Below are 26,644 nucleotides of genomic sequence, written 5' to 3'. Positions count from 1 at the left end.
AGATTTACAAACAATAACAAATCTCTCTTGTCTGTTAGCTTGTGTTTACCGTTGCTATGGTGATTCAGTGTTCGCAAGGGAATGCAGAGATGTAAGTTTTTAAATTAATAACAGTAGAAAACTATTAGATATATATCTTTTAATGTTTTAAATGTGTATTAACTGTGAAAACTGACCATTAATAAGATGCTGAAATGATTTCTATCATATATCTTTAATGAAGGATTGAGAGAAAAAAAACAAGATTTGTATCTGTGAGTGAAATCTGCACACGAGTGCCACCTGGAGTTTTCCTGGTTTTTCGCTTTGATGTTGAATGATTTCTTTGGTGAGTTCGTGTTTTTTTATTATTATTGTTTTCATTATAACATGATTTAAACTAGTGTCAAAAATGTGTTTTATTAATTAACAATTTGTTTGGTCTAGTGAAAACACAGTATTATACACAGTATTATACAAGTGATTGTGTAAAGTTTAAGTGAGAGAGTTTAAGTAAAATGCTGTCATTTGTAAAAAGAAAATGCCAAATAGGTGAAAGAAATAGGAAAAACACAGAAATTCAGCAGAGAGAAGCATATACATGGTCATTTATTGTTGCTGTTTATTTACAATTATGTTAAGCTGAGATAATGCATACACTGTAAAATGCTAATGTTTTTTTTTCCCCCTTTGTTTGTTTGCTTGTGCATCTTCTTCTGGTTTTTCATCGGTGAGATGTTCTATTGAAGTCAGTTGCTAAATGTGATTTGCTCTGGATTCAAATTAATTGAAGTGTGAACTCTTTTCTGGATTTGGATTGTCTCAACTTCCATCGGTGCGTGTCTAATTGTGGAGTTGGACTGGCGAGCCTCCCATTAAGTGGATTCTTTGGATACACCTGTTGGAAAGATACAAAGTGAAACCTATTCAGCGTCATGGTAGGAGTGTAAATTTACAACACACTCACAAGTGCAACATCCTGGATCTCTGGAACTGAATTTGCAACCTAGTTGTTTTGCAAAAGAATCTTTTTGAGTGTTCATCACCTGTACTGGACTTTTGGGACATTTTGAAATGTTTTAAGTGAATGTTTTATTTTCATTTTTATTTTATTTGTACATTGTTTCATTGGAGTGTTCATTTGTTGCAATTTTTGAAGCTTTATAGAGAGAAGTTAATTGGTTTAAGAAGGGAAATCTTGATTATATATTGAATAATAAAACAATTTTAGTGTTGTATTATTAACTTACACTTATAAACCTTTAATATAGTATTGTTATTAGTATAGTAGTATTATATTATTATTTATAATAGTAACCAAAATATAATATTAGACCTTAACAATAGAAAAACAGAAAAATAACATAATATTAACTTACCTTATTAGTGATACAGCCAAAAACCCTGTGAAGAAAGAGAAGTGTTATTAGAGAGTGTAAATAAGACTGAGGTCATTAGATGAGTGTGAAACAAGCCTAGAATTTGTTTTATTTATATTTATTATTTATTTTATTTTATATTTCTGTGAAAGTTTTACAATACAATCTTTTATTATTCTTACCTCTGTGTCCGAGTCCTTCACTGTTGTTGTATCTTCTCTCTCTTTGGAGAAATTTAGACTTCTGAGCATATGGTCAATTGATTAACAGCTTATAATACATTTGTGTATCGAGGGTTACACGATCAAATGAACCTAAACGATTAAAAACGGCAACAAACATTATTTTGGCCCGAACTACAAAACCAAATGTAAAACAATTTTAGTATCAGTTTAGCTTAATTTGCACGCTAGTGTTTCAGGAGGGGAAATAGAATATTTAAGGGAGTTGTAGTCCATAGCGAAGTGTATTGTGGGTAGTGTAGTTCGACACGCAAGCTGGATGATGTGAGCTCGCTGTGTGCAGTGCTGCTCAAGCAGAGCTTCGGCTTTGTTTTATGTTCACTCAAGTTATTCCCACCGGGAGCTGTTTGCACTGTGAACCTGACAACATAAAAATAAGTAAAAGAAGTGCATACATTAATTACTTTTCTCCGTCTCATCAACTGCACAAGCATGAATTAACGAGCTGTTATTCTGCCGCTGGACATCACTAAAGCAGAGAAAGTAACACTAGTTTGATCATGTTGTTACACCTGGCTCAAGGATGTAACATAATAAGGGAGACGACAAGGAGAAGTATAATCAAAAAGAATATTTATTTAACTCAATTTAAATTATATAATCAAAATATCAGTATCAGTATGTTTAATCAGTGTGAAATGCAAATGAATGGATGAGGTAAATGTAGTCAGTGATAGTGTATGGATGCGAAAGAAAGCATAATGCCCAAAAAGGAGCGTGGCTCTGGCGAACTGCCAAGTGTATAGACAGCGACAAACTAAACAAACTCTCTGCCGGGGTTTAAATAAGGGCGCTGACCAGCATCAGGTGCGCTGAAGGCACGCCCCCAATCTAGAATCAAAAATCAAACACAAACAAAACAACGCAGTCCTAACAATGTATAAATATCATTATAACTATATTGTATAAATATTGTTATAACTAGGCCTACAACAACCTGACAATCAAAAAACAAACGACATGATATCACAGGCGATTGTCTTCTGACTGTAGACACTTCTCATAGAGCTTGAGAAGCATACAGTACTATTTGATCTATAAAATTTGAAAAAAAAACATTTGCAGGTTAAAGAAGCAGCATTGGATGAAGTTGTCGCGAGTCTTGGTGCAAATGAAAAGTTTAAAAAGTGTATTTGTATATAGAGTAAGGGTGGAGCCGAACCCGAATACGGTATTCGGAAAGGCACGAATAGCGTGTTTTTACGAATACTTGATTCGAACAAATACTTGAAAAATTATTTGTATTCGGGAGCAAGAAAAACACTATATCAAAAAGCAGCGTTTCCTCATGAGACCACAGTGCATGCCCACGTGAGAGAGAGAGAGAGAGAGAGAGAGAGAGAGAGAGAGAGGCAAAACGCGCCAAAGCCCGAAACTGAAAGCGAGACGTGACTTTTAAGGGGTTGTTTCATATGGATTTATTAATCATTCTTACTGTTCGGTGATCGCAAACTGCCGTAGTTTATTAAAGACGCAAACCTCTCACAGCACGTCAGCTGCGCGCCTTCAGCAGACCTCCTCATTCCTGCAGCACGAGAGCTTTATGATTGTTTATGCGCGCCAAAAGTGGCGGATCTGTCCGGTAAAATATCTGAGTGTGTCACCGCATCCCTAAGGACTGTTTGGCGAAATATTTGACTGCATGTCACTGCATATCAAACGACTGAAAGGATATAACTAGAGAACTCTCCACTGTGCTACTGGGTGAGAGCGTATGGCAAGCCGTTTTAGCATTTAAACCTTGTTCAGACTATCCATAAATATATTTAGAGATATCTCTAATTATATTTTGACTTGTCATAATTATAATTCGACTAGTCAGATTGGAAATATCTGCAAATATATTATGATAGACTAGTCATATTCCTCCATTGACTTCCATTGAAAAATATTTGTAGATATCTCTAAATAAGTTGACTAGTCACAATTGTAATTAGATATATCTCCAAATGAATTTTGACTAGTAAAAAATCCAATTCAAGATATCTACAACTGTAATTAGACTTTTAGTAAATTAATTACAGATATCTTCAAATATATTTGTAAATATCTCTAAATATGATGAATTAAAGATATCTCTAAATGTATTATGACTAGTAAAAACTCAGAGATATCAATTACAATTGTTACTAGTCAAAATACATCTGATTTCGTACTAGTACAATTGTAATTGCAGATATCTCTAATTGTCATTCTGAGTAGTGGAATTATAATTATGACTAGTCAAAATATAATTAGAGATATCTCTAATATATTTATGGAGTCAGAACAAAGATTTAAATGCTAAAAAGGCTTGCCATAGAGAGCGCTTCTCACTGAACAGAGCACCGCGCAACCTTCTATGTAATGTATTATCACATGCACTAAAAGCATCAACACAGCCACATTCTGCCCCAGCAAGTCAGTTTCAAACATAAAAAAACAAACAAACAAACTTTGTGTCTTTTTTTGTGGCTGGCAGATGATAATAGCAGGGCTGTATCTTTTAGTATTATATAGAATACTTTTGTTCTGCCAGATCTCCCAGGCAGGGTTTTATTTAGATTGATTTAGTTAATATTAGTTTTTGGAATTCTGTCCATTGGAAAGAAGTTCTTTCTGAAGAAGAACAGTTTTTTGAAGTATTATTTGTTTTTATTCTGTCTATTCAGTGTCCTTCAACAAGAACGGTGGTGGTGGGGTTCATAATATTCACAATGGTATTTTATTAGTTGTTGGTTTAACCATGGATGAGATAATGGCTTCTATGTTATTTTCTTTTCAATGACATTTCTTATCACATGTTCAAAAACAACAGCCAATATTGCATATCTATAATTTATATAATGGGTATAATTAAACAATACTTTCACTATAACGTAAATTAGAAGTGTAATAGAAAAAATATATATTTTTGCGCCATTTTGAATTTTACTCGAATACAAATACAAATACTTTTCCCCCCTCAACAAATACAAATACCGGCTGCTCCGCACATCCCTAATTTATATATTCTGTAGTGTTTGAGTTTATCTTTCAACAGGAAACAATAATATAACTTGTCATAAAATACCCCAAACTGCTCATGCATAGTAGAATCTTTATCTGCTAGGTTCTGCAATATCTTGATTATATCTGGTTCTTTGTGTTGCTCTTCCCAGATTTCTGCAATGGTGATGGGAAATACTAGTTCTTTTATAGCTGAATACACGACAACCAGGTAAGGGATGAATGCAAGATAAAAGCACCTGGTGCTTCATTCAGTGTTCCCTTTCTGTACTCAACCACAAAGTCAAATTTTTGAAGACGAAGGGGCCAGCGGATTAAACGTGAGGTGGTCTTCGTGGAGTTCATGACCTACTGAAGAGTGGAATGATCAGTGACAATAATGAAGAGTTTTGGCTCCAGGAAATGTCTCCACTTTTCGACAGCCTCTAGCAGGGGTTTTCAAACTTTCAGGACACACGCCCCCCCAAGTTTGTCCAATTTCACTCGCGCACCCTCCCTTTTCGTCCAGCGAGCCAAAATTATAAAGCATGTGCAAACATCACTCCCATATTATTTGCTGCGTTTAAAGTGCATATAATAATTACACTGAATCATAAACATGTATCTTACCTGATTCAGTGTGATACATGAGTCTGTTTTTGATGTACGTACACACAGAAAATGCTGCTTCGCAGAGCCAAGTTGAAGCAAAAGGCAAGAGTACATCAATTTCAAGTTCCGAAAGTTCAGCATATTCTGTATCCACTGCCAGCCAGACTTCTGAGTGTGGTTGAGTCGAATAGTGTCTTCAAAGTACAGGTCACTAGAAAAATGCAGAAGGGAATCTAGCGCTTCGTAAACTTTACGAACCCAGACGTACCGGTTCCAATTATGCTGCTCAGAAAAATACCTATTGAAATGTGCAGACAGAGATGGCAGATGGAGAGTGATTTCCGTTTTAGTAGTATCCCAGTTAAACATATTTTCTGTGATAAATTCATCCAAGGTCAGGAACATGTCTAGATTTCTTGCATCCACCTGCCCTCTCCATCGCTCCAGTTTCTTCACAAAGCCCACAATTTTATCAGACATTGTTAGTAGGTTTGAATACGGGCCTTGAAGGGACAAATTAAGCGAATTAAGCCTATCAAATATGTCAGACAGGTATGTAAGATCTGTGAGCCACTTAGCGTCAGTAAAATAACTCCTAAAGGAAGATCCACAATCAATCCTCAGTTCGTCATGCAATGAAAAAATATTCTGCAGGACTTTGCCTGTGGAGAGCCATCTAACCTCCTTGTGCAAAAGCAACGACTCATATTCGGACCCCATTTCTATGCACAACAAAGCAAACAGTCTTGATTTAGTGGGACAAGTCTTTATGAAATTCACAATCTGTATTGCTGTTTGAAGCACTGCGTTCATGTCCGCAGGAAGTGTTTTTGCTGCGAGAACCTCTCTGCGAATCATACAGTGGGTGAAACAAACATGCGGAGCTACTTCATGAACCAAAGCAGCGAGTCCTTTATTTTTTTTCTAACATGGATCCCGCTCCATCAGTGTACACACCGACACAATTGTCCCAACAAAGACCAAGTTCATTCAGTTGACCGCTGAGGTTTTCTAAAATATCTTTTCCTGTAAACGTCTTTTCATTGATGAGCAAAATAGTAGATCCTCAAGCAATTTTCTCTCATGACTCTAGTTGACGAATACAAGTAGTTGAGATGAGTTTGATATGTCTGTCGACTCAACTAATTGTAATAAAAAATAAATCCCATTCTTTATTCTTCTAATCAGCTGACGTTTGAAGTCTCATGCCATATCAGTTATACGCCGGCTTATGGTGTTGTCTGGTAGAGGAATTTGTTCAATGTTACTTACATACTTCTCTCCAAACAGTTCTACAGATGTTCTTTGCAGCTGGAGATATGAGGCTCTCTGGAAATGTATGTGGCTATTTGGCATATGAAGCAGTAAGCGCTTTTACTGGCAGCATGGTTTGACTGGTCATCGTTTGTTTTTGTCTTCTTAATGCTTATTCTTTACATCGAAAAAAGTCGACTGGCTTATCTTTTAACATCGGATGTTTCTTCTGTAAGTGACGCACCAGTTTCATAGGTTTTAAACTGTCATTTGCAAGGACCTCTGAACACACAACACATTGTGGACATGGTTCGATATTAATCGTATTGTATGTACTGTTCATCATACTTCCGTTGCTTTGATGCACACAGGCCTTTGGTTTTTGTAATGAGCGTTAATCCTCTCTGTGTGGAGATCCCCGTTGACGCGGAGGGTTGGTCATCCTATTGCTTTAATGCTTCAGAAGGGCACTCGTCATCTTTTTTGTCAGACGGTTTACCGGTGTTAACTTCACCGTAATTAATTTTAAAAAGCCACAGGTCCATGTTTTGTGTATGTTTTACACGATCGCATTAACTACAAAAGGTCCCTCGTGCCTGATAGTTAGCTGCGGGACTAATCAGATTGACTCTTGTGAACATAAAAAAATGTCATAATTAACTTGAGTGCACGCCTCAGTTTCTTGCTCCCCCCTTAACAGGCGCCCCACAGTTTGAAAACCCCTGGCTTATAGTATGGCTAAACATTCCTTCTCTGTAGCGAAGTAATTAACCTCCAGTTTGGTCAGTGTTCGACTTCCATAGACAATAACTTCCTCCTGTCCTTGCGCCTTGTGTTGTGTCAACACTGCACCTAATCCTGAATCACTGGCATCGGTGTAAACCACAAAGGAGCGTCGGAGATCAGGATGTCCAAGGATGGGAGGCGATGTGATTGCTTGTTGACATTGAGGTGTCCATTGAAAAATTCACCCTTTTTTCTTCAATGAGTTCATAGGCTCTGCAATTTGAGAAAAGTTTGGCACGAACATATGGTACCACCCTGCCAATCCAAGGAATCTTTTAACGTCTTTGATGTTTTTGGAACCAGGTAGGATTTTATCGCTTCTACTTTAATGGAATCAGCAGGAATGGCCTGGGTGTTCACCACATGTCCCAGAAATGATAATTTATGTTGGCAGAATTTACTTTTCTTCAGGTTAATGATCAGACCAGCTTTGTGTAACCAAGTGATGACACTTTGAAAATCTTTAAAGTGTGGGGTGACTGAGGGTGAGTATATGATGATGTCATCAATATACATAAAACACATTTTCCCCGCAACTCTCCTTGGACAGACTCCATTAATTAGTGGAATGTTGCTGGGTCATTTTAAAGTCCAAAGAGCATAACTTTAAAGTGGTATAGGCCCAAGAGCAATGAACGCAGTCTTGGATTCACTTCCAGGCTCCATAGTTACCTGCCAGTACCCACTGTTGAGATCAATCGTGGAGAAGATGACAGCACCAGAGAGGGATTCCAGTATCTCTGTGATGTTAGGTAGGGGTAGGCATCTCTTTCTGTGATAGCGTTCACTTTACGATAGTCCACACAGAACCTCATACTGCTATCTTTTTTGGGGACAAGGACTTTAGCCGCATTTCCACTATGGGGCCAGTGCGAGCCAGGGCTTTAATCGGGCTGGGCCGGGCCAATATCCCGGGAGGTTGAGAAATGAGGCCGAAATCATGTCGCGTTTCCACTGTCGGGCTAGTAGCTCACAGCGCGTCACGCAAACACCGCCCACAGAACATCCCCGAATCAAACGTCACACAACCCGCCCACTTCAGCGGGAATCAGGACAGGCAGATAAAGCACACCATAGAATCATCACGAAACGAAACCATTAAAATGAAGACAACCGAAACAAACAAACGACACAATACTGTACAGCAGTACATGAAATGTCTATACGCACAGACCTGTGTATTTCCATTCATTACATTTGTTTACTCGCCGACCGACTGTTGGCATTGTGCATCGAGTGCTCTCGCCACTAACGGAGGGACCAAACACAGAGAGCGCACACATCCATAATATAAAGCCACAGAAATTCTCAGTTATAATTTGGTATGAAATGTATTTTATAACATCCTCGTTTTGATAGACGTTGTGTTAAGTGTTTCAGCACAAGAGCGAGTAGCCTAATAAAATATAGCCATATTTGTTGCGCTCAGCAGCTATTCACTAAAGCTCTTCATTTAAAGTTTCATTTATAAATTTAACCATGTCATATAAAAACATAAACAGTTGTTTGAGGATATAGAACACATTTTGTGTTTGGACTTTCCCCCGATGAGTTTAAAGCAGCGAGCGCTGCGCAGGACTGAGTGACAGAAAAAAAGGTATAGGCTAGATTCTGCTTTCACTCACCCAAATAATGCTCTGTTTGTGTGATTTGATGAATATCATCGCATCCAAATACTTTACGTAATTTGTTAAGTTTTATGTCTTTCTGTTGTATTTATATTGTGTATTATCTCAAAAATAAATAAAGAAAAAAGCCACTCGCGGCATAACAGAGCTGTGAAGGAGCACTCTTGCCCGGTCTCACACACACATACAAGCATCTAAACGCGCACAAACAAACATTTTAAACTTGACAAAAACTCTCGAAAACTTTTACTGTCTGCTGTGTCTTTAATATTATGCGTTATTGAAACAGGAGGACGCAGCAAAGAACGTCACTATAAATTAAAACTACTTTATTATTTTATGCAGCAGCCTTACATTTAAAAGGGAAACATAAGGGTGATCATAGGCAAAATGACCCCAGACTATAAGGCTATATGTTTTCTTTCCCTTATTTTTTCGCATGTACTCATGTGTGATCAGAAAACTGCCCGCCTCTCCTTTCACTCCGCCTCGAAGCCCTAGCTGGCCCTCCTTGGCCAAAGGTATTCGGCGGGCCGAAAAAGGCTGGCCGCTGGCCCCAAGAAAGCCCGCTTTGGCCCAATTAAGCCCCGGAAGTGACAGTGGAAACGTCACTGGCCTTGGCTTAGCTGTTGGGGTATGAACTCAAGGGTACGAGGATAAATTAGTTTTGCAGTGGTTCTCAATATACCAATATAAAATATACCAGGATTTCGAAGCGATGATTTGACTGACATGAAAAGTGACCAATCTCAGTAGACCTTGTCTAGGTTTGCGTGAAACATAAGGGCGGGACAAAGGCCTTTCTGTGTTACAGTGACAGAAAACAACAACTTAAAAACAAATGCATTATTGAAATAATGCTCTTTGAGTGTTTTTACTGTAGAGATGTTATTCACAAGAGTAATTAAACCGCAGACATCCTGCCATTTTGAAGATCTACTTACGTTTGGCTTTCTTCTCTCCGACAGAGTTTACTCGCCTCTGACCTATCACTCTTCTGAAGCCTAGTTTAATACAATCTGAGAGCATACTCACACTATGTACAGTTGCTTTGAACCAGGCCAAAGCACGCTTGTCCCCCATTCAGGCCAGGGCACGCTTACATCATCGATGATGCACTGTTCAGTAGAGAAGTGCTCTCGCTCAGCACAGTGGAGACTTCTCTAATTATGTTGTTTTAGTCGTTTGGGATGCAGTGACACACAATCAAATATTTCGCCAAACAGATCCGCCACTTCTGACGCTCATAAACAGTCATAAAGTCCTCGTGCTGCAGGAATTAGGAGGTTTGCTGAAGGCACAGCTGTGGTGCAGTGAGGAGTTTGCCTCTTTAATAAACTACAACAGTTTGCGTTCATTGAACGGTAAGAATGATTAATAAATGCATATGAAATAGTCCCTTAAAAGGCACGTCTTGCTTTCAGTTTCTGGCTTAGGCGCGTTTTGCACTCACACACAAGCATACCGCGCCAAAGCCCAAGTGAACTGTGCCTGAGCCCGATTCAACACACTCACACTTCTCAAACGATCAGGCAAACAGGCCTGGGCACGGTTCGGATAGCATAGTGTGAGTAGGCTCTAAGAGTGTCGGCGTGGGTCTGCAGGTAATGCGCAATTATTCATTTCTGCAAATGTCGCAAGTGCTTTATTTTAACACGAGAGTGCAGTCATGTACGTTAATCGCCTAAACTGGATATCCGAGCCCTTAAATAGGCTTTTTTAAATGAACTGCAAGTCCTCTCATGATCTCATCATCGCATGTGTGTGCTCAGACTATATACAATTGTGATCTCTCAGAAGTAGAAATTATTTATCTTTGCTCCTCGACTAAACTTAGTCAAAAACTATCAAGTATTTAGAATTAGACTGATGCATGACCGGTGACAATGCTAACGCACTTACTTGGCTGTATTGTGATGTGAAACTTAGCCTACCATAACTTTTAGCAAAGGTGGAACTTTTTATTTCTTTACGGCAAAAGAATTATGCTAGAAATGTTTCTGGATGAGGTATTTATGTGATTTATACATAATAGAGGTGTTCTGATCTGTCTTAAAGCATCAACAATTTGTACAGGCATTACAGGTCAAAGCAATCTGTTACATTTATCAAAATAAACATTATTAAAGCACTGCCTTGAGAAATGTAGTGTTGTCAGAAACCAAGTAATTAGTTTTTTTTATTTTATTACTGACAGTGTTCTTATATTTTTTGTAAAATTATTTCAGTTTAGGATCAAGAGTAAAATAAAATATTGTATAGACAACAAGCAAATAAGAAAAACAGTGTAAAATATGTAAATAAAACCCCAAGTTTAAATCTTTTCATCATATACTTTAAACATTTAAAAGCTTGAAAGTATTGTTTAAAAATGGACAAAAAGTGTCTCTATGGCCTTATAAGTATGTGGTAGTTTTGCCAGTGCTATTGAAATGATTCATTGTCGTGTACGGAAAAAAATAGACCATACTTTGTTAATGCAAATACCTATATGTAGCCTTTGATTTAAACAATTAAACAATTTAAATAATTGTATAATTAAAAAGGGCCATAATGAAAAACAGATTTTTTTCCCCAAAAGTAATTAACTAGTACTCAAAGTAGTTTTTTTAAAGAGTAATTTGTAAAATATTAGTATCATTTACTAAAACTTGTATTATTTTAGCAGTGTATTATAACTTGAGTACAAATATTCTGTTCTCTTTTCATCTGTGAGATAACATTAACAAATAAACAAAAAAATGCACAAGCACATTTAGTAAAGGTGTATTATATTATTAATAAATGATTAATTAATTGTTATATTATTATTAATAAATGGTTTTTATTTGTATAAATCAATAGACAGATCATATGCAGTATTTTTATGAATTGCTGAAAAAACATTGCAGGTGTTCAACACATTGCATGTCAGTCTTGGCTTATTATATTAACGCTGTTTTTAGGATCTAAAAATGTATTCTTTAAAAAGCAAAAAGATTCCAATGGCGACACCTGCTGGTACGTGAAGAATATGGTCAATACTGACGAACTTCACACTCAAATGTTTGCACATCATCAGCATGCTGTAATCCATTTCCTAAGCAGCAAAAGTCTTTTTTAGACTAGTTTGTTGGCCAGTTGTAGTCAGTGCAATGCTAAACGTTATTGTTTCACTTTAATTTGTTTTGTCTCACATTGTCCCACAACAACATCATATAGTTTAGAATACTGTACAATGTTTTATAATAATTAATTATTTTGGTGTCCATTTCATTCAGCAGATTTAAAATTAAGGGCATCCACGTTTTTTTGACATACTGTAAATCAGGGTTTCTACAGGTGTCACCAAGTTAAATGTAAGACTTTTTAAGACCATTATGAATGAAATTTTAGACTAAGGAATTTTTCAATTGGCCCAGATGAAAAAGATTTTTATTTGTCCAAACAAAAAATATTTTAATATAAAATATTTAATAATACAATAATAAATCAATAATAATAATAACATTAAAATATTTTAGATATTTCTTAGCAAAAGATCTTAAATATTGTGTAAAAACAAGAGAGCTCTACTTGGATCCACACACTTTTTTCCCCAAAATAAACTTTCTATAAAATAAAAAAAACAACAAATTAACAAATGTTTTAAAAGTTTTAAAAACTATATTAAACTAAATCTGTGCACAACAATCTGTCCAGGTCGATATCCTCAGCAGTCCTTATCATTATGATAAACAGAGTTAAAATGTCTTGTTGGTGATTGTATGGGTTTTGGCCGGATTGGGTAACAAAACATGAACAAAGGAAAATGAAGACTTGTTTAAAAAGATTTAAGACCTACAACACAATATTTCAGTAAATTTAAGACTTTTTAAGGCCTAAATGTTGGATTTTGGAATTTAAGACATTTTAATACACAGCGGAAACCCCGTTTAAACACAATAGCCCTGGTAATTAGTTATTATTATAATGTAGTTCAAACTAAGATACTATCTGTGAGAACTATTAACAACTACAAAAACAAGTTTAAACCCATAAAGAAGTTGATAAAAAAAGGGAATTGTGATCAACGTGACACATGCAAATGGAAAGTACTAAGCCAACACTATCACTGTAATAGCAGATATCTTCTATGAGAATACTGTAGGTCAAATATTCTCAGCTCAGTTAAACTTTTTTAGTTTTTAGTTTTTATTTATTTTATATAGCACCAGTGCTCAAGGACGCTTTACAAACAAAGAGAACAAGAAAAGCAATAACCTTAAGAAGGTGGTGAAAATAGGAGACGAATAATACATAACAAGTCTGACATAAATAAGAACAAGTGATGAAACTCATTCTTTCTTTCAATGAGTGCTTATGTGCGTTTAGGAGAACTAGGCAGCACACTCAGGGCTGCAAGATGGATTAAATTAGTATTCTTATTATTAAAATATATCTGAATGAGGATTAAATGACTGAGTTGGTCTTTAAGAATGTAAACCAACCTGTTTGTTCCTGCAGATCTTCCTGTTTGACTGTGAATGTTTCTTCAATCTTCACATCTTCACTCTCCTCTTTAATAAACGCCATCTTTATAACAGTGTGGACATCAGTCGCTTCAGCAGGAGTTTTTCTCTGCGTTTGGACACTTTATCCTGTTTAAAATTAAAATAAAAAAAAACATTAAAAATGTCCTGATTAAATTAATTAAAACAATGAACAGAATCAAAATAACTTCTCTTCAATACTTGCTTTAACAGTTTCATATGAGAGTCATTACCAAAAATAAATCAGGTAAGTCTGAGCAAGACACAATGAGTTGATTAAAACTAGTACTCCACTTCTTATATATAGTGATTTATCCTTAGAATGGAATGACATTCTGCTTTTTAATAAATTAAACCTTAATTAAACCACTTATTACTGACATTTCTGTTGCTTTATTCAAACAATAGCCCTAATTACTGTGAGTAAATTGTACTTCGTTGTAAAACGGGTAAAGATAATGTCAACAGCAGGTTCCTAATTTAGCATCGGATGAAAACCCTGAAACTTTATTCAATCGCTTTATATTTATGTAAAGGTTTTAAAAACAAACCTCTGCAGCTGAATCAAGCGCAAGAGCGGCGCAGCCTAATGACGTCACACGCCACGCCAAAATAAAAGTCTTTTGTTTTTAGTTTTTTGCCACTTACTGTTGCAGTCATGACTTGTTCAAACATTTCTCTCCCTAGTTTTCTACTTTACACTTGCTCTCTCTCTCTCTCTCTCTCTCTCTCAAACACACACACAATCACACAGATGTTCAGTATTTGAACGTGATCAAAACCCTTTGAGACATCAAAATAAAAATAAAATAAAGTTTAAGATTTTTTAATTTAACCACATAGTTGTTGTATTATTTAGACATTAGACTGTAAGAAATGAATGTTGGTCAAGCTCCTGCACTTTTTTTTACAATTAATCTACTAACAAAAACAGCAAACAAACCTCAAATTGTGTCAACACTGTCAAGGACAAATTCAAAGTATATCTTCATTTCAGTGTGATTAATAAATGTGTATTTTCAGAAAGGTAATGTGTCCCTTTACAAACCCAACTTTATAGATTATATATAAAAAAAACTATTCGTAATAATGAAATATTGGACAAAACATTGATTTCCAGATAAAATATGCAATCGTTGCACATTATTTTTAAAATAAAAATCCAAGATTTAAAATATTTAGTCAAACTTTCAAACATTATTAACTGGCCCTTATTGGTTACTTAAGACATCATACAAGATGTTTTGCTGACGTTATAAATAATTTGTTCATTTTCATTAAATTTTTACATACGTTGTCGTGTGACATTCAGCAACTGTGAGACGGCGTTCTGACTACTTGTTTTAATATTTTTTTTTGTGGCAGTTTATCAATACTGCCTAGAATACAGGATACAGCAGTAATTCTATTAATATTAAACATTGTTCATTTATTTTTCCTTTTTAATTTAACAACTGGATGTGTAAACTTTATTATATATTTCACAACATTTAATACATACAGTGCACATCTAATATTATAAGCAAACAGTATAAAACAAAGTATAGACTTTATTACACACACACACACATATATATATATATATATATATATATATATATATATATATATATATATATATATATATATATATATATATATCAGAGCTTGACACAACAGGACTACACAGGGAATGACTTATTAAAGCTTCAGGCATAAAATCAACAGTGAGTAATTATGTAGCCTACTTTATTTTAATTCTTTAATAATCTATCATATACTAAAATTACATACAATTAAATGAATTTAAAGAGACAGGGAAAGCTGGTTTGAGTTAACAGAAGTCAGAGTTAGTCTCTGAATACTTACTTAAATTATGAGAAGAGAAAGAAGAAGAGGTCCTGTAGTTGTGGCATTACTCGCTGTAAAATGGAATGTTACACTTAGTGTCATTTCAATAACAGCTGTACAAAATAATAAAGACATTTTTCATTAACATGATCTATTTTCCACACTATGGACATACTGTGTTCTGAATAACATAACTGCATTTAATATAATAGTAAATAGAGTAGAATTCTCCTCACCTCATCTAATTCTTCTTTCCATAGATCAGGAATTACTGCAACACTGTGATCTGAGGTGACTTTACCAACCATAAACATTCTGAAAGACAAGTTACACGAGTAATTTGAAAACAACAGTGAGTGGCTAAATAATAGAGTTTATAAAACTTACACATAATTAAAATCCAGAAATTATCAATACAAGATTACCTCAATGTGAAAATAGTAGATAGCAGATCTTTTTATTGATATTAATATTATTTAGGCATTTTAACATCAATTTATATACTTTAACTTGGTGATAGATGGGAATAGATCACCCAAACTAACAATTCTGTCATTTAGCCTCATCATTTACTTGTTCCAAACATATTTAGCTCTGTTTTCTGCTGAAAAATAAAGAGGATATATTGAATAAAGCTGGAAAACTGTAACTATGTCTGCCTTTTTCATCTTTATCCCATTTCTCTTGCCATAATCTATTAACACCTTCTTTAATTATTGTCTTGATTTCTGATTTGCTAAGAGGAACTTGTATTTCAATATGATCGTTTAAATGAAGTGCTCACTTGCTTTTTTATTTTGACTAAGTGCTAAGTACTTGTTCATACTTCGCGCGCGGCTCCCAAATGATCACTCTGTGCCACAAACTGAATATTATTTAAAACTGTATTACCTGTTACTTACAACATTTGCAAGTTCTGTTCACTAAAGTAGGCGCGTGCGTGTCTATTATTAAGTTGAGCGCGCTCTCACGGTCAGCAGCTCCCGTCACGTTAGTTTCCCAGCTGCGAAAACATCATTATATGAAGACAAAAATGACATTTTCAGGTGAATTATACCTTATAAATACAGTATGTGACACTTTCAACATCATTTGGAGGTGTCTATGTCACTGAGCAACATTATGTGAAACAATGAAAAGACTCGTGCAGCCGCCTTTTCTTCTCTCCTTAACTTGAAAATATGAGTGACAGAATCGTAGAAATGCTGGATTAAGATCGTCAAGGGGGTCGAATCGAGATCGCAATCTTTTTTCTATTATTTTGCTGCTCTAATCCCTAATCATAACTACTGTACAGCAGTCCCACAAAATTCTGACACTCGATGACACTGGAATACCCTGTCAGAAAAGTCAAGTGGCTGTCAATGAGCTTTTTACAGTGTCTGCTATAATGTTAATGCTGTTGTTGTGTGTTTACATTGATGAGTATGACCACTGTGTTAAATGCACAGTACTGTTTTGATCCTATTGCCACATTAGATCATTATGATAACATATACCTTTATACATATTTTACACCTTTATACTATTTTACATACACCTTTATAACATATATATTTCCTGAAGATAAATCCCCAAAAATAACAACTGAAATAAGTACAGCAGTCGCGATCGTCTGATCTCATATGAAGCAAGAAATCATGAGGACATATGATGACGTGTGCAGGTACTGTAGTGCTGTCCCAATTCTTAGAGGTAGAATTTGAAGCCCTTCAACTTAACCCTTGGTTGTAAGGGCCTAGGGGTCTTAATGTTCAATCCACATAAATTTGTTAAAAGTGTTAAGTTAACTTAATTTGTGTTGTGACAACATGAAAGAATTGTGTGGAACCCTGCACAAATATGGTGATCGGTTCATAATAAGTTGAAGCACATTTTCAGATTTTGCTGTATTTGGCTTAAGCGTTCTTGGGTGGCTCGCCAATGTATAGATGACTCTAATACATAAAATAAGTAAGCTGACCAAAGTTCTTACGGGGAGAAGACTTTATTGAAGACAATTAATTGGACAGTTCATCAGCAGTGATGTTAACTTGTCCGTCTTCAACTAACTTAAACCAAAGTACAGTCTGAGACACTAATTTATACCAAAGCATGAAAACCCCCTTGAAATTACCCAACTGCTTTGGTTGGGTCACATCTCTTGAGTTCCTCTAGGTCATCTGGTTCACACCTTATCAGAAGCAGATACTTTTTGCATATAAAACAAGCCAATACAATCGATCAACATACAGAGTTATTTTGCCTTCTTGCAGCCCGATAGCAACTCTCACAACCTGATACTAGGCTGTGACCCCTGATCTACGCTACAAAACAGCTGGCAAAATCTTCACCCCTCTTCAGTTGAGTTTAAATTTTCAGGTGTTCAAAGGGTTTCATTATCAGTAACTTGATATGTATTCAAGAATTCACACTTGTTTGGCATGCTATCCCAGGAAAGATCTAAGCTCAAAAGATCCTCGAGCCCTAAGCTCCCTCTCGTTAGCAGGACGAGAGGGGAGTGTGAGCTCAGGTAGATCTCAATGAACTCCCCAGACTTCTTTCTATTCTAATGACAGATATAGGGTCGGCTAAAGGGAGATATAAGGCTTACTAAGAGCTCGACTATGGTGCCAATTTAATGTTCAGTTTACTTAGGTTGTGTATTTTTGGACTGTGGGAGAACACCAGGGGACCCAAAGGGAAACCCACGCGAGCACAGGGAGAATAAGCAAACTCTGCACAAAAATGTCAACTGGTTAGTAGAGACTTAAACCTGCGACATTATTACTGTGAGGCAACAGTGCTAACCACTGGCTAATAATTGGCTGCCGTGTTGCCCAATCAAAGGAGGGGGAGTAAGGGTGGGAGGGGGATTCTTCAAGACGAAGGTAACTGAGTTAAGAGGTTATTTATAGTGAGTTAGGAATCATCTCATTGGTGAATCATGTTTTAGCTAATGCAGGACCAGCCGTGGACAATCATAAGCATGTGATCCTCTCAAAAGTAGTTTATAAATAAACTTCACTTGAATGAACAGCCAAACTACGTGAAAAAGCTGCCGTTTTGAATATACCCATGTTTGTGTGGACAAGGCCTCAATTTTGCGGACTCTGCTCTCCATTGTGAAGCTTTAGGTGAGAGCTGAGGCTTCTTTTACACTTAAAGCCCTTTTCACACTCACTGCATCTAAAACGATCCTCTCTTGAGTGAATCTTCATATGGTTCTTAATGGAGTCTTTGCGTGTGAGACTCTTTCCACACTGATCACATGTGAACACTATGGTTCCAGTGTGACCATTCATGTGGTTCTTGAGGCTAGTTTTGGTTGTGAAGCTCTTTCCACACTGATCACATGCAAACGGCTTCTCTCCGGTGTGAGTTCTTACGTGGTTATTGAGTGTGCTTTTATGTGGAAAACTTTTACCACACTCTGTGCATGTGTAAGGTTTCTCTCCAGTGTGAATCCTCATGTGGATGTAAAGGTCTTGTTTTTGACCAAAACTCTTTCCACACTGTTCGCAGGTGTAAGGTTTCTCCCTAGTGTGAACTCTCATGTGAGCAATCAGGTTCAGCTTTTTACTGAAACTCTTTCTACACTGTTTACAGCTGAAAGGCTTCTCTCCAGTATGAGTTCTCATGTGCACTGCCAAGTTTCTTGCATGACGGAAGCTTTTTCCACACTGTTGGCATGTGCAAGACCTCTCTCCAGTGTGAATTCTCATGTGGGTTTTAAAGTTTTGTTTTTGACTAAAACTCTTTCCACACTGTTCGCAGGTGTAAGGTTTCTCCCCTGTGTGAACTCTCATGTGAACATCAAGGTTTGACTTTTGACTGAAACTCTTTCCACACTGTTTACAGCTGAAAGGCTTCTCCCCAGTGTGAATTCTCATGTGTGCTGCAAAGTGTCCAGCATGATAAAAGCTTTTTCCACACTGTTGGCATGTGTACGACCTCTCTCTAGTGTGAATTCTCATGTGGGCTTTAAAGCCTTGTATTTGACCAAAACTCTTTCCACACTGTTCGCAGGTGTAAGGTTGCTCCCTTGTGTGAACTCTCATGTGAACATCAAGCTTTGACTTCTGACTGAAACTCTTTCTACACTGTTTACAGCTGAAATTACACCCAGATTCGGATTTCCGAGGTCTTCCATTTAGGGAAGTCTTTTTAGTCAGAATGGGTTTTTCATCAGTCGTTATTTCTTGGGGTTTCTCAAACTGCTGTTTCTCATCTATTTCATTCTGTTGATTAGTCTGTTCTTTCCGCACCATCAGATCTATATAAAAAAAAAAAAGTTAACTTTAATATGGAGGCTCAAAGCGACAAGCAATAAATGGATGTTTTCACCCAAATATTAAAATGACCTTACCATTTACTCTCCGTCATGTGGTTTTAAACTTTCCTTTATTGTTGAACACAGTAAGCCAGTAGCATTTTTTTTTAATTTTTCTTCTTTTGTGTTTAACATGATCAAGAAACTCATAAAGGTTTATATGCACACGAGGGAGAGTAAATGGTGAGGCTATTTTCATTTCTGCATCAACTATCCCTTTAATTACACATTTTACAATTACCCATTTTTTACAAGATGTACAATAAGTCTTTGGTGTTCCCAGAATGTGTCTGAGGTTTCAGCTCAAAATCAGATCATATACACTGTAGAATATTTAATTTTGGGGGGTCAGAGGAAAACCAAGCTCTTTTTGTGCCTGTGGCCTTAAATGCAAATAACCAAATGCACTCGCTCTAGATTACTCGTGTTGTTTCCTCGATTGAGATAAATTCTGCATGTTCATAGCGAGTATGCATAATTCACACTTAAATTTGCAAGTTTGAATTATTGTATAAAACTTATGCAAATGCTTAATGCCACGTTTGCTTTAAACTGGAGTAATGAGGAGATGGCAAGATGACACGCTTTGCTACTTGTTTCCATTTATTTGTACTTTTGTTTTTGTTTTCTTGTCTTTGTGCATGTCCTGAGGCTTAGCTGAAGACCTACTTGGTGACATTGTATATACCTGACAAGATGCAGAAATGCCATCTAAAAAGGTTACTTGCGGTTTGTCCAATATACAAATATAAATATACAAAATAATAATGATAACCCAGGGTTTACGAATGTGAAATGTCTGTTAATGAACATCCAGGATTATTTTTTAACCCCAGGTATAGCATGAGCAGTGTGGAAGGTGACTACTGATAACCCAGAATTTATCCAGGGTTAGAATGACCCAGGGGTAACAATTTGAAGTGTGAAAAGCCCTAAGAATACTCAGCATCAGCTCTCAGGATAAACAGAGTATAATGACAAACAGCGACAATTGTCAATCATGTCATGATGACCTGGGGCCTGTTTCAGTAAGGAGGTTCAACCAACTCAGAGTTTAAACTTGAACTCTGAGTTGATTTACAGAGAGATTAAATACTAAGAGTTTTCAATTTCAGAAAAACATTTGAGCTACAAAAGTCTTTCAGTCAAGAGCAGTGAGGGATTTTCTCCTTTTGTTGTTTGATTAATGCTAAAAACATTCGGCAGCAGGAATATTGCGCACTGTCACTTTAAGAATAGTGCGGCTTTGATATGGTTTTTCTTTCACATGTCTTTTGACTCTCAACTTATTTATTTGTATACACAAATGAGGGTTAATATAAATAATCACTAAACACAACACAAATTTGCATGTATCTGACATAATCGCTCACATTAAGATGGGATTAGATGTGTGTTCTCTGCTTGTCTCCGAGCCTGTCCAATGCTAAGCGCGGTGCACACACAGAGCATGTGCACTTACGCACTTTTAAAAATAGGAATGATGCGTGTCCCGTTCTGCAAATGTTACATTACAGCACATGCTTTTAGTTATTTTCACATGGAACTGAGCTTTGCAGAGCAACAAGTGTGTACAACTGGAAAGGGTGTGGTATATGATGAAATAATCGTTTATCTCGATTAATGGTTTTTCATAATCATTAGAAGCAAAATTGAAATTGAAACCAGATTTTCGATTAATTGCACAGCCCTATCAAGTGGTAGAGGTTGATATGACATTTAGAATGTTAGCAGGACTAAAAAATCTTTTTAGAACTAGTAATAATCCCATTAATCTAGTTACAATACATGTCCGTCAAAGGTTAGTGAATTTAAGCTAATTATTCATTAAGAAAGGACAAGCCATTCTGCTATCTGACTTTGTTATTTGTGTAACTGAAACGTAGGCAATAGCTATGCTTCCATCCAAAAATGCAAATTAAATTTATGCGCAAAACTGGGATGTCACATAAAAGATGTGCGAATAAAGCTGCGTTTCCATTCAATGAATCAAAGAGAACAAAATCGTCTCTTCCTGATTAACAGCCCCCAAATATGAACAGTAAAAACAGAATTTCGTGCAGTAGAAGAAGCTACATGAATCTTTTCTTTATTTAAATGACTTTCAGCTCAGAGGACAATGCTGGCACACAATGAACACGTGTTGGCGTTTGAAGCAATGAGACGCAGAGAACAGATGCTCTGGAGGTCATTAATAATATAATAACATTAATATTGAAATGGTCCATGCGTTTTAGAATGACCAAAGCAACATTTCAGATGTTTATAATGTTCTCAGCCTGCTGGTTTGTGCATTCACACACATTTTCATCATCATATGATCTCTTATAACAAACCTTTTTAAACACACATACTGGAATTTGTTCAGTAAAAGTGCTTTCGTTGTTTACGTAAGCTTATCTTCTCTTATCAAATAAAAAGTTTGTCCTACTCAGTTATGCACATGTTTTTTTATGCTTATTTTTCAAAAGTTATGTGCATCATGGCATTAACATCAACCAATTTTTTTATCCTCATAGCCTACCCAAAATGCATATAAAAATAGGTGGCTGGAAATGTACGGCTAAGCGAGAAATACCGCTTTATCTTTTAAAAAGGGGAGGAGACCGACAGAAAACTCTCTTTTAGAGACAGGCTTGACTTACCCTGCTCTCTCGAATTTGACAAACCTGCAATTTTGAAACGGAAAACCTAGAGTTTCTCTCATTTCAGGGTTAAAATACTTTACACTTATCCTTCTTTCTAGAACAGGGCCCCAATCTCATATGCTATTGTTTTGCAACTTCAGTTGCCTATTGGAGAAATGACCAGAAATAATAAACGTCAGAAAATGGTCACACTACTTGCTCTGCAAACAAGTGTGTTCATGTCTGTACAAAGAAAATTAAACTAAGAAAATATGACGTTGCAACATCAAGCAGCAATAGGCATGGGCCAGTATAAGACTCGGCTTCATGGTACTGTGATTACTGCTCTAAAATATATTATTTTAAATGTCTGGGTAAAAAACAAACACTTTTTCCTCTTTGAACACAAAACATTTTCTTTTGAGAAACTTATAATATATTTTACAGCAGTAAACATGTCAGGCTAAATCATTCAATTAAATCCTTGACTTCTGCTGTCTTCATTTGTTTCATAAACACAGATTTCTTTACAATTTGAAACAACATCTTTGGAGATCTTTTCTGCTGGAGATACTGTTGCCCTGAAAAACTTAAAACAAAATGTTAAAAACAAAACCTTACATATACCGATTAATGGTACAGCAGAAAATATTGGCAGTTTTAAAACCTTGACTTTGTTCAAACTGCATTATACTTTGAAAATGGTTATTGGCCCATGCCTCAGCAGCACAACACTGTTTTTAGGATCTAAAAATGTATTCTTTAAAAAAAGTCTCAAGCAAAAAGATTCTAATGGCGCCGCCTGCTGGTACATGAAGAATATGGTCAATACTGACGAACTTTACACTCAAATGTTTGCATATCATCAGCATGCTGTAATCCATTTCTTTAACAAAAAAAGTCATTTTTAGACTAGTTTGTTGTAATTTTATACGTTTAATGATACAATAATAAATTAATAATAATGTTAAAATATTTTAGATATTTCTTAGCAAAAAATCTTAAATATTGCGTAAAAACAAGAGAGCTTGACTAGGATCCACACACTTTTTTCCAAAATAAACTTTCTTTAAAATATAAAACAAATGAACAAAAGTTTTAAAAACTATAATAATATAAATCTATGCACAACAATCTGTCCAGGTCGATGTCCTCAGCAGTAAATACATGGAACACGTTTAAACAAATGAAGCATGAAAATAATTAAACTATTATGATAAATACAGTTAAAATGATCTTTTTGAATGAAAAGTTTAAAGATTTATTGATATGGATTGATGGTGATTGTATGAGTTTTGGCCAGATTGGGTAACAAAACATGAACAAAGGAAAATGAAGACTTGTTTAAAAAGATTTAAGACCTATAACACAATATTTCAGTAAATTTAAGACTTTTTAAGGCCTACAATTCTAGGTTTTCGAATTTAAGACATTTTAAGACCCTGCGGGTATTAAATAGATCATATCTGTGAGAACTAATAACAACTACTAAAAACAAGTTTAAACCCATAAAGAAATTGATGAAAAAAGGGAATTGTGATCAACGTGACATATGCAAATGGGAAGTACTAAGCCAACACTATCACTGTAATAGCAGATATCTTTTATGAGAATACTGTAGGTCAAATATCATCAGCTCAGTTAAACTTTTTAAATTTATTGTTTTTATTTACTTTATTTAGCGCCAGTGCTCAAGGACGCTTTACAAATAGTAGGAGAATAAGAAAAGCAATAAACTTAAGAAGGTAGATAAAATAGGAGACTAATAATACATAAAATAATGACAAAAGACATGAAAACAAGTGGTGAAAGAAACTCATTCCTGTCTTTTAATGAGTGCTTATGTGCATTTAGGAGAACTAGGCAGCACACTCAGGGCTGCAAGATGGATTTTGAGAATGAAAACCAACCTGTTTGTTCCTGCAGATCTTCCTGTTTGACTGTGAATGTTTCTTCAATCTTCACATCTTCACTCTCCTCTTTAATAAACGCCATCTTTATAACAGTGTGGAGATCAGTCGCTTCAGCAGGAGTTTTTCTCTGTGTTTGGACACTTTATCCTGTTTAAAATAAACAAAACAATAAAAATGTCCTGTTTAAAATAAATAAAACAATGAACAGAAACAAAATAACTTCTCTTCAACACTTGCTTCAACAGTTTCTTTATATAGGAGTGATTAACAAAAAGAAATTAGTTAAGTCTGAGCAAAAAACAATAGCCACAAAAGAGACGATTAAGACCAGTACTTCATTTCTTATATATAGTTATGTTTACTTCGAATAGAATTACATTATGCTATTTAATAAATTAAACCTTTATTAAAACACTTATTACACACTTTACTGTTGCTTTATTCAAACTTTAACAAATGTTAATTATTTTGTTTGTTTTATTTATTTTATTGTCTGCTTACAGCAACGTTGTAGCACTCTTTTGCACAAGACAAGAATTTCCTCTCCGGGACAAATAAAGTTTATCCTATCTTATTCAAACAATAGACCTTACAGTGAGTAAAATAATACTTTGTTGTATAAAGGGTTAAAATAATATTGTCAACAGCAGGTACATCTAGCATTAAACGAACAACCTGAAATTTTAATCAGTCGGTTTACATCTGTGTAAAAGCTTTAAAACAAACCTTTCTCCAGTTGAATCATAGTACGGGAGTGGGGCAGCCTAATGACGTCACACCACCACGCCAAAATAAGTCTTTTTTAAAGCTTTTTCTCTTACTTACTCTTAGTCATGACTTATTGATACATTTCTCCTTTGTTTTCCACTTTTTAGTTTATCTGCTTTCTGTTTTGTATTTGTAAGACCATCACTACTTATGTTAATTGAATAAACCCATTTACCCCCACTTGATCTTTGCCTTCAGGTAGGTTGGTAAGTGGTTGCATTTTCTTTAAACGATTGCATTTCTTCATCCGTAGCTTTAACCCACATTCACTTGCATTCACTGATGTTGCCACCTCTTTGTATGTTTGAATGGGGAAACATCAAATTCTCCAAAATTGACTGCCAGGTTCCAGCTTATATAATAGGTTGAAGCTTATTTGGGCTACAGTCCATTTGTCAGGATAAAAACAATATTTATAACCAAATAAACAAACAAACAAAAAAGAAGCTTTTAAAAGTTACTGAAGAACTTAATACACTGTTGAACAGTGCATCCACGCATGTTTAGATTTTACATTTTATAATGTTAGCATTCAGATATTATTTGAGTGTAAATTCAGAATGTGCAACTCACCTTTTCAGTCTTCAATGAATAAGTGGGATGAGAAATGGCCTCAGTGGGTTTTTCTTTGTATGTTGTGTTTGGTAATAATCCCAATGTAGGAATCTACAATCGCAGTTTGTCCTCCAAAGTTGTTCTCTTTACTTAGCAAAATAAGCCAATGAAGATTCTCTTAGGAACTCAGAATATAAAGATACAACCCTGCTGAGCTACAGGATCTGGAATGTGATTGGATAAGACACAATTGGCCCCCATTAATGCTGGCATAAAGATGCAAATGAGCAGTGGGGAGCAGTAAAGACTCAAGACATACAGTGGGGGATGGAAAGTCCAGCAGCTTTACAAACCATAGTTTTACAGAGAAATAATGATGTATTGGGAAAATAAGTTGACTTTAGCCATCGTCATTTTTTTTTGTTTCTGTTGTTTTATAATACTATTGATTAAAGTGTTTTTATTTTGGCTGCTGCATTTTGTAGTTAATGTTGATACACTTATGTTGAGGTACTTTGATTTGAAACACATTTCAATTTATTTTTCCCAAGCCTGGTTAAAAGGTAATGCAAAAGCTGTGTGTTGTTTTTTTAGAAACTTCTCAGAGTTTTGTGTGAGTTTAGAGTCCTTTATTTCTCTTAAAGCACATTCAGCTTATAACTGGCTTCTGTAAGACAGTCAACACACTCTTAACAGGTCAAATATTTCTTTCCAAAAGTGTCTATAGATTTTAACAATCAAAATGTAACTTGTTTCTGTGCCAATTTTGTTTTCTTTCCTTCGTTTTTTAGTTGAACAGAACACGTGTGAGCAGCTCAGCTTTCTCGAAAGCCTCTCATTCACCTGATATGTAACAAAGATGTTTTTCCCTCTATTTATCATTTGTGTTTGTGCATACATATGCATAGACATTCACAAAAGCATATATACAATACCCTGTGACAAAAGCTTTTGCTTTTAACACAGTAAAGCTATCACATACTGTCCATTTTTTAAAAATATGTCATGCATCTAAATATTTATAATCACAAAATAATTACATCACAAGTTAATTTATTGTACAGGCAGTTTATACAGGGTAATGCAATGACAAGAGTTCACTTTCATATCTACACAATGCAGAACTTTTAATGTGATTAACCTGCTACACCTACACCAACTACAGCATTTATCAGACTTCTGTTTCACTATGGTGTAATTACAGTGGTGAACATCACATAAAACAACAACTGCACTTACTCCTGTAACTTGTTTGCAACAATGAGATTTTAATATCTGTGT

The 26,644-nt window shown here is 35.5% G+C and overlaps 2 protein-coding genes across 10 annotated transcripts in view; both read right to left on the bottom strand.

The window, feature by feature from the left end:
• The window catches only part of zgc:113135, a 283,991-nt gene extending 259,193 nt beyond the window's left edge, over positions 1 to 24,798 (bottom strand). Inside the window, exons 1-3 of one of the 4 annotated variants that reach the window (XM_073945988.1) lie at positions 15,425 to 15,503; positions 15,207 to 15,259; positions 13,317 to 13,466 (exon numbers count right to left, since the gene is read on the bottom strand). The gene's annotated coding sequence lies outside the window, so the exon portion shown is untranslated. Of the gene's footprint in view, positions 1 to 13,316; positions 13,467 to 13,739; positions 13,947 to 15,206; positions 15,260 to 15,424; positions 15,504 to 24,766 lie in introns of those variants that run through there. The other 3 variants (XM_073945990.1, XM_073945989.1, XM_073945986.1) reach the window with 3 other exon arrangements.
• LOC108183650 (uncharacterized) lies at positions 580 to 25,531 on the bottom strand. 6 transcript variants are annotated; one of them, XM_073947675.1, is made up of 8 exons: positions 25,382 to 25,531; positions 24,038 to 24,187; positions 18,352 to 19,443; positions 16,080 to 16,191; positions 15,425 to 15,503; positions 15,207 to 15,259; positions 13,317 to 13,466; positions 2,160 to 2,431 (listed from the first exon to the last, which is right to left on the bottom strand). In XM_073947675.1, exons 2-4 carry the CDS (start codon positions 24,120 to 24,122, stop codon positions 16,175 to 16,177), a joined length of 1,194 nt encoding a protein of 397 aa, XP_073803776.1. In that variant the 5' UTR covers positions 24,123 to 24,187; positions 25,382 to 25,531; the 3' UTR covers positions 2,160 to 2,431; positions 13,317 to 13,466; positions 15,207 to 15,259; positions 15,425 to 15,503; positions 16,080 to 16,174. The 6 variants fall into 6 exon arrangements, 4 of the variants coding, with proteins under 4 accessions (XP_073803776.1, XP_073803775.1, XP_073803774.1 ...); XM_073947674.1 differs by lacking the exons at positions 2,160 to 2,431; positions 13,317 to 13,466 and having other exon boundaries at positions 16,091 to 16,191; positions 18,244 to 19,443; XR_012402221.1 differs by lacking the exons at positions 2,160 to 2,431; positions 15,425 to 15,503; positions 16,080 to 16,191; ... (1 more) ...; positions 24,038 to 24,187; positions 25,382 to 25,531 and adding exons at positions 580 to 877; positions 1,359 to 1,383; positions 1,541 to 1,960 and having other exon boundaries at positions 15,207 to 15,249.
• Positions 25,532 to 26,644: the final 1,113 nt, after the last annotated feature.

The sequence above is a fragment of the Danio rerio genome, chromosome 4, assembly GCF_049306965.1.
Source record: "Danio rerio strain Tuebingen ecotype United States chromosome 4, GRCz12tu, whole genome shotgun sequence".
Classification (NCBI taxonomy): Eukaryota; Metazoa; Chordata; class Actinopteri; order Cypriniformes; family Danionidae; genus Danio; species Danio rerio.
The sequence above is the reverse complement of the archived record's forward strand: the minus strand, read 5'-3'. Positions and strand labels throughout refer to the sequence as shown.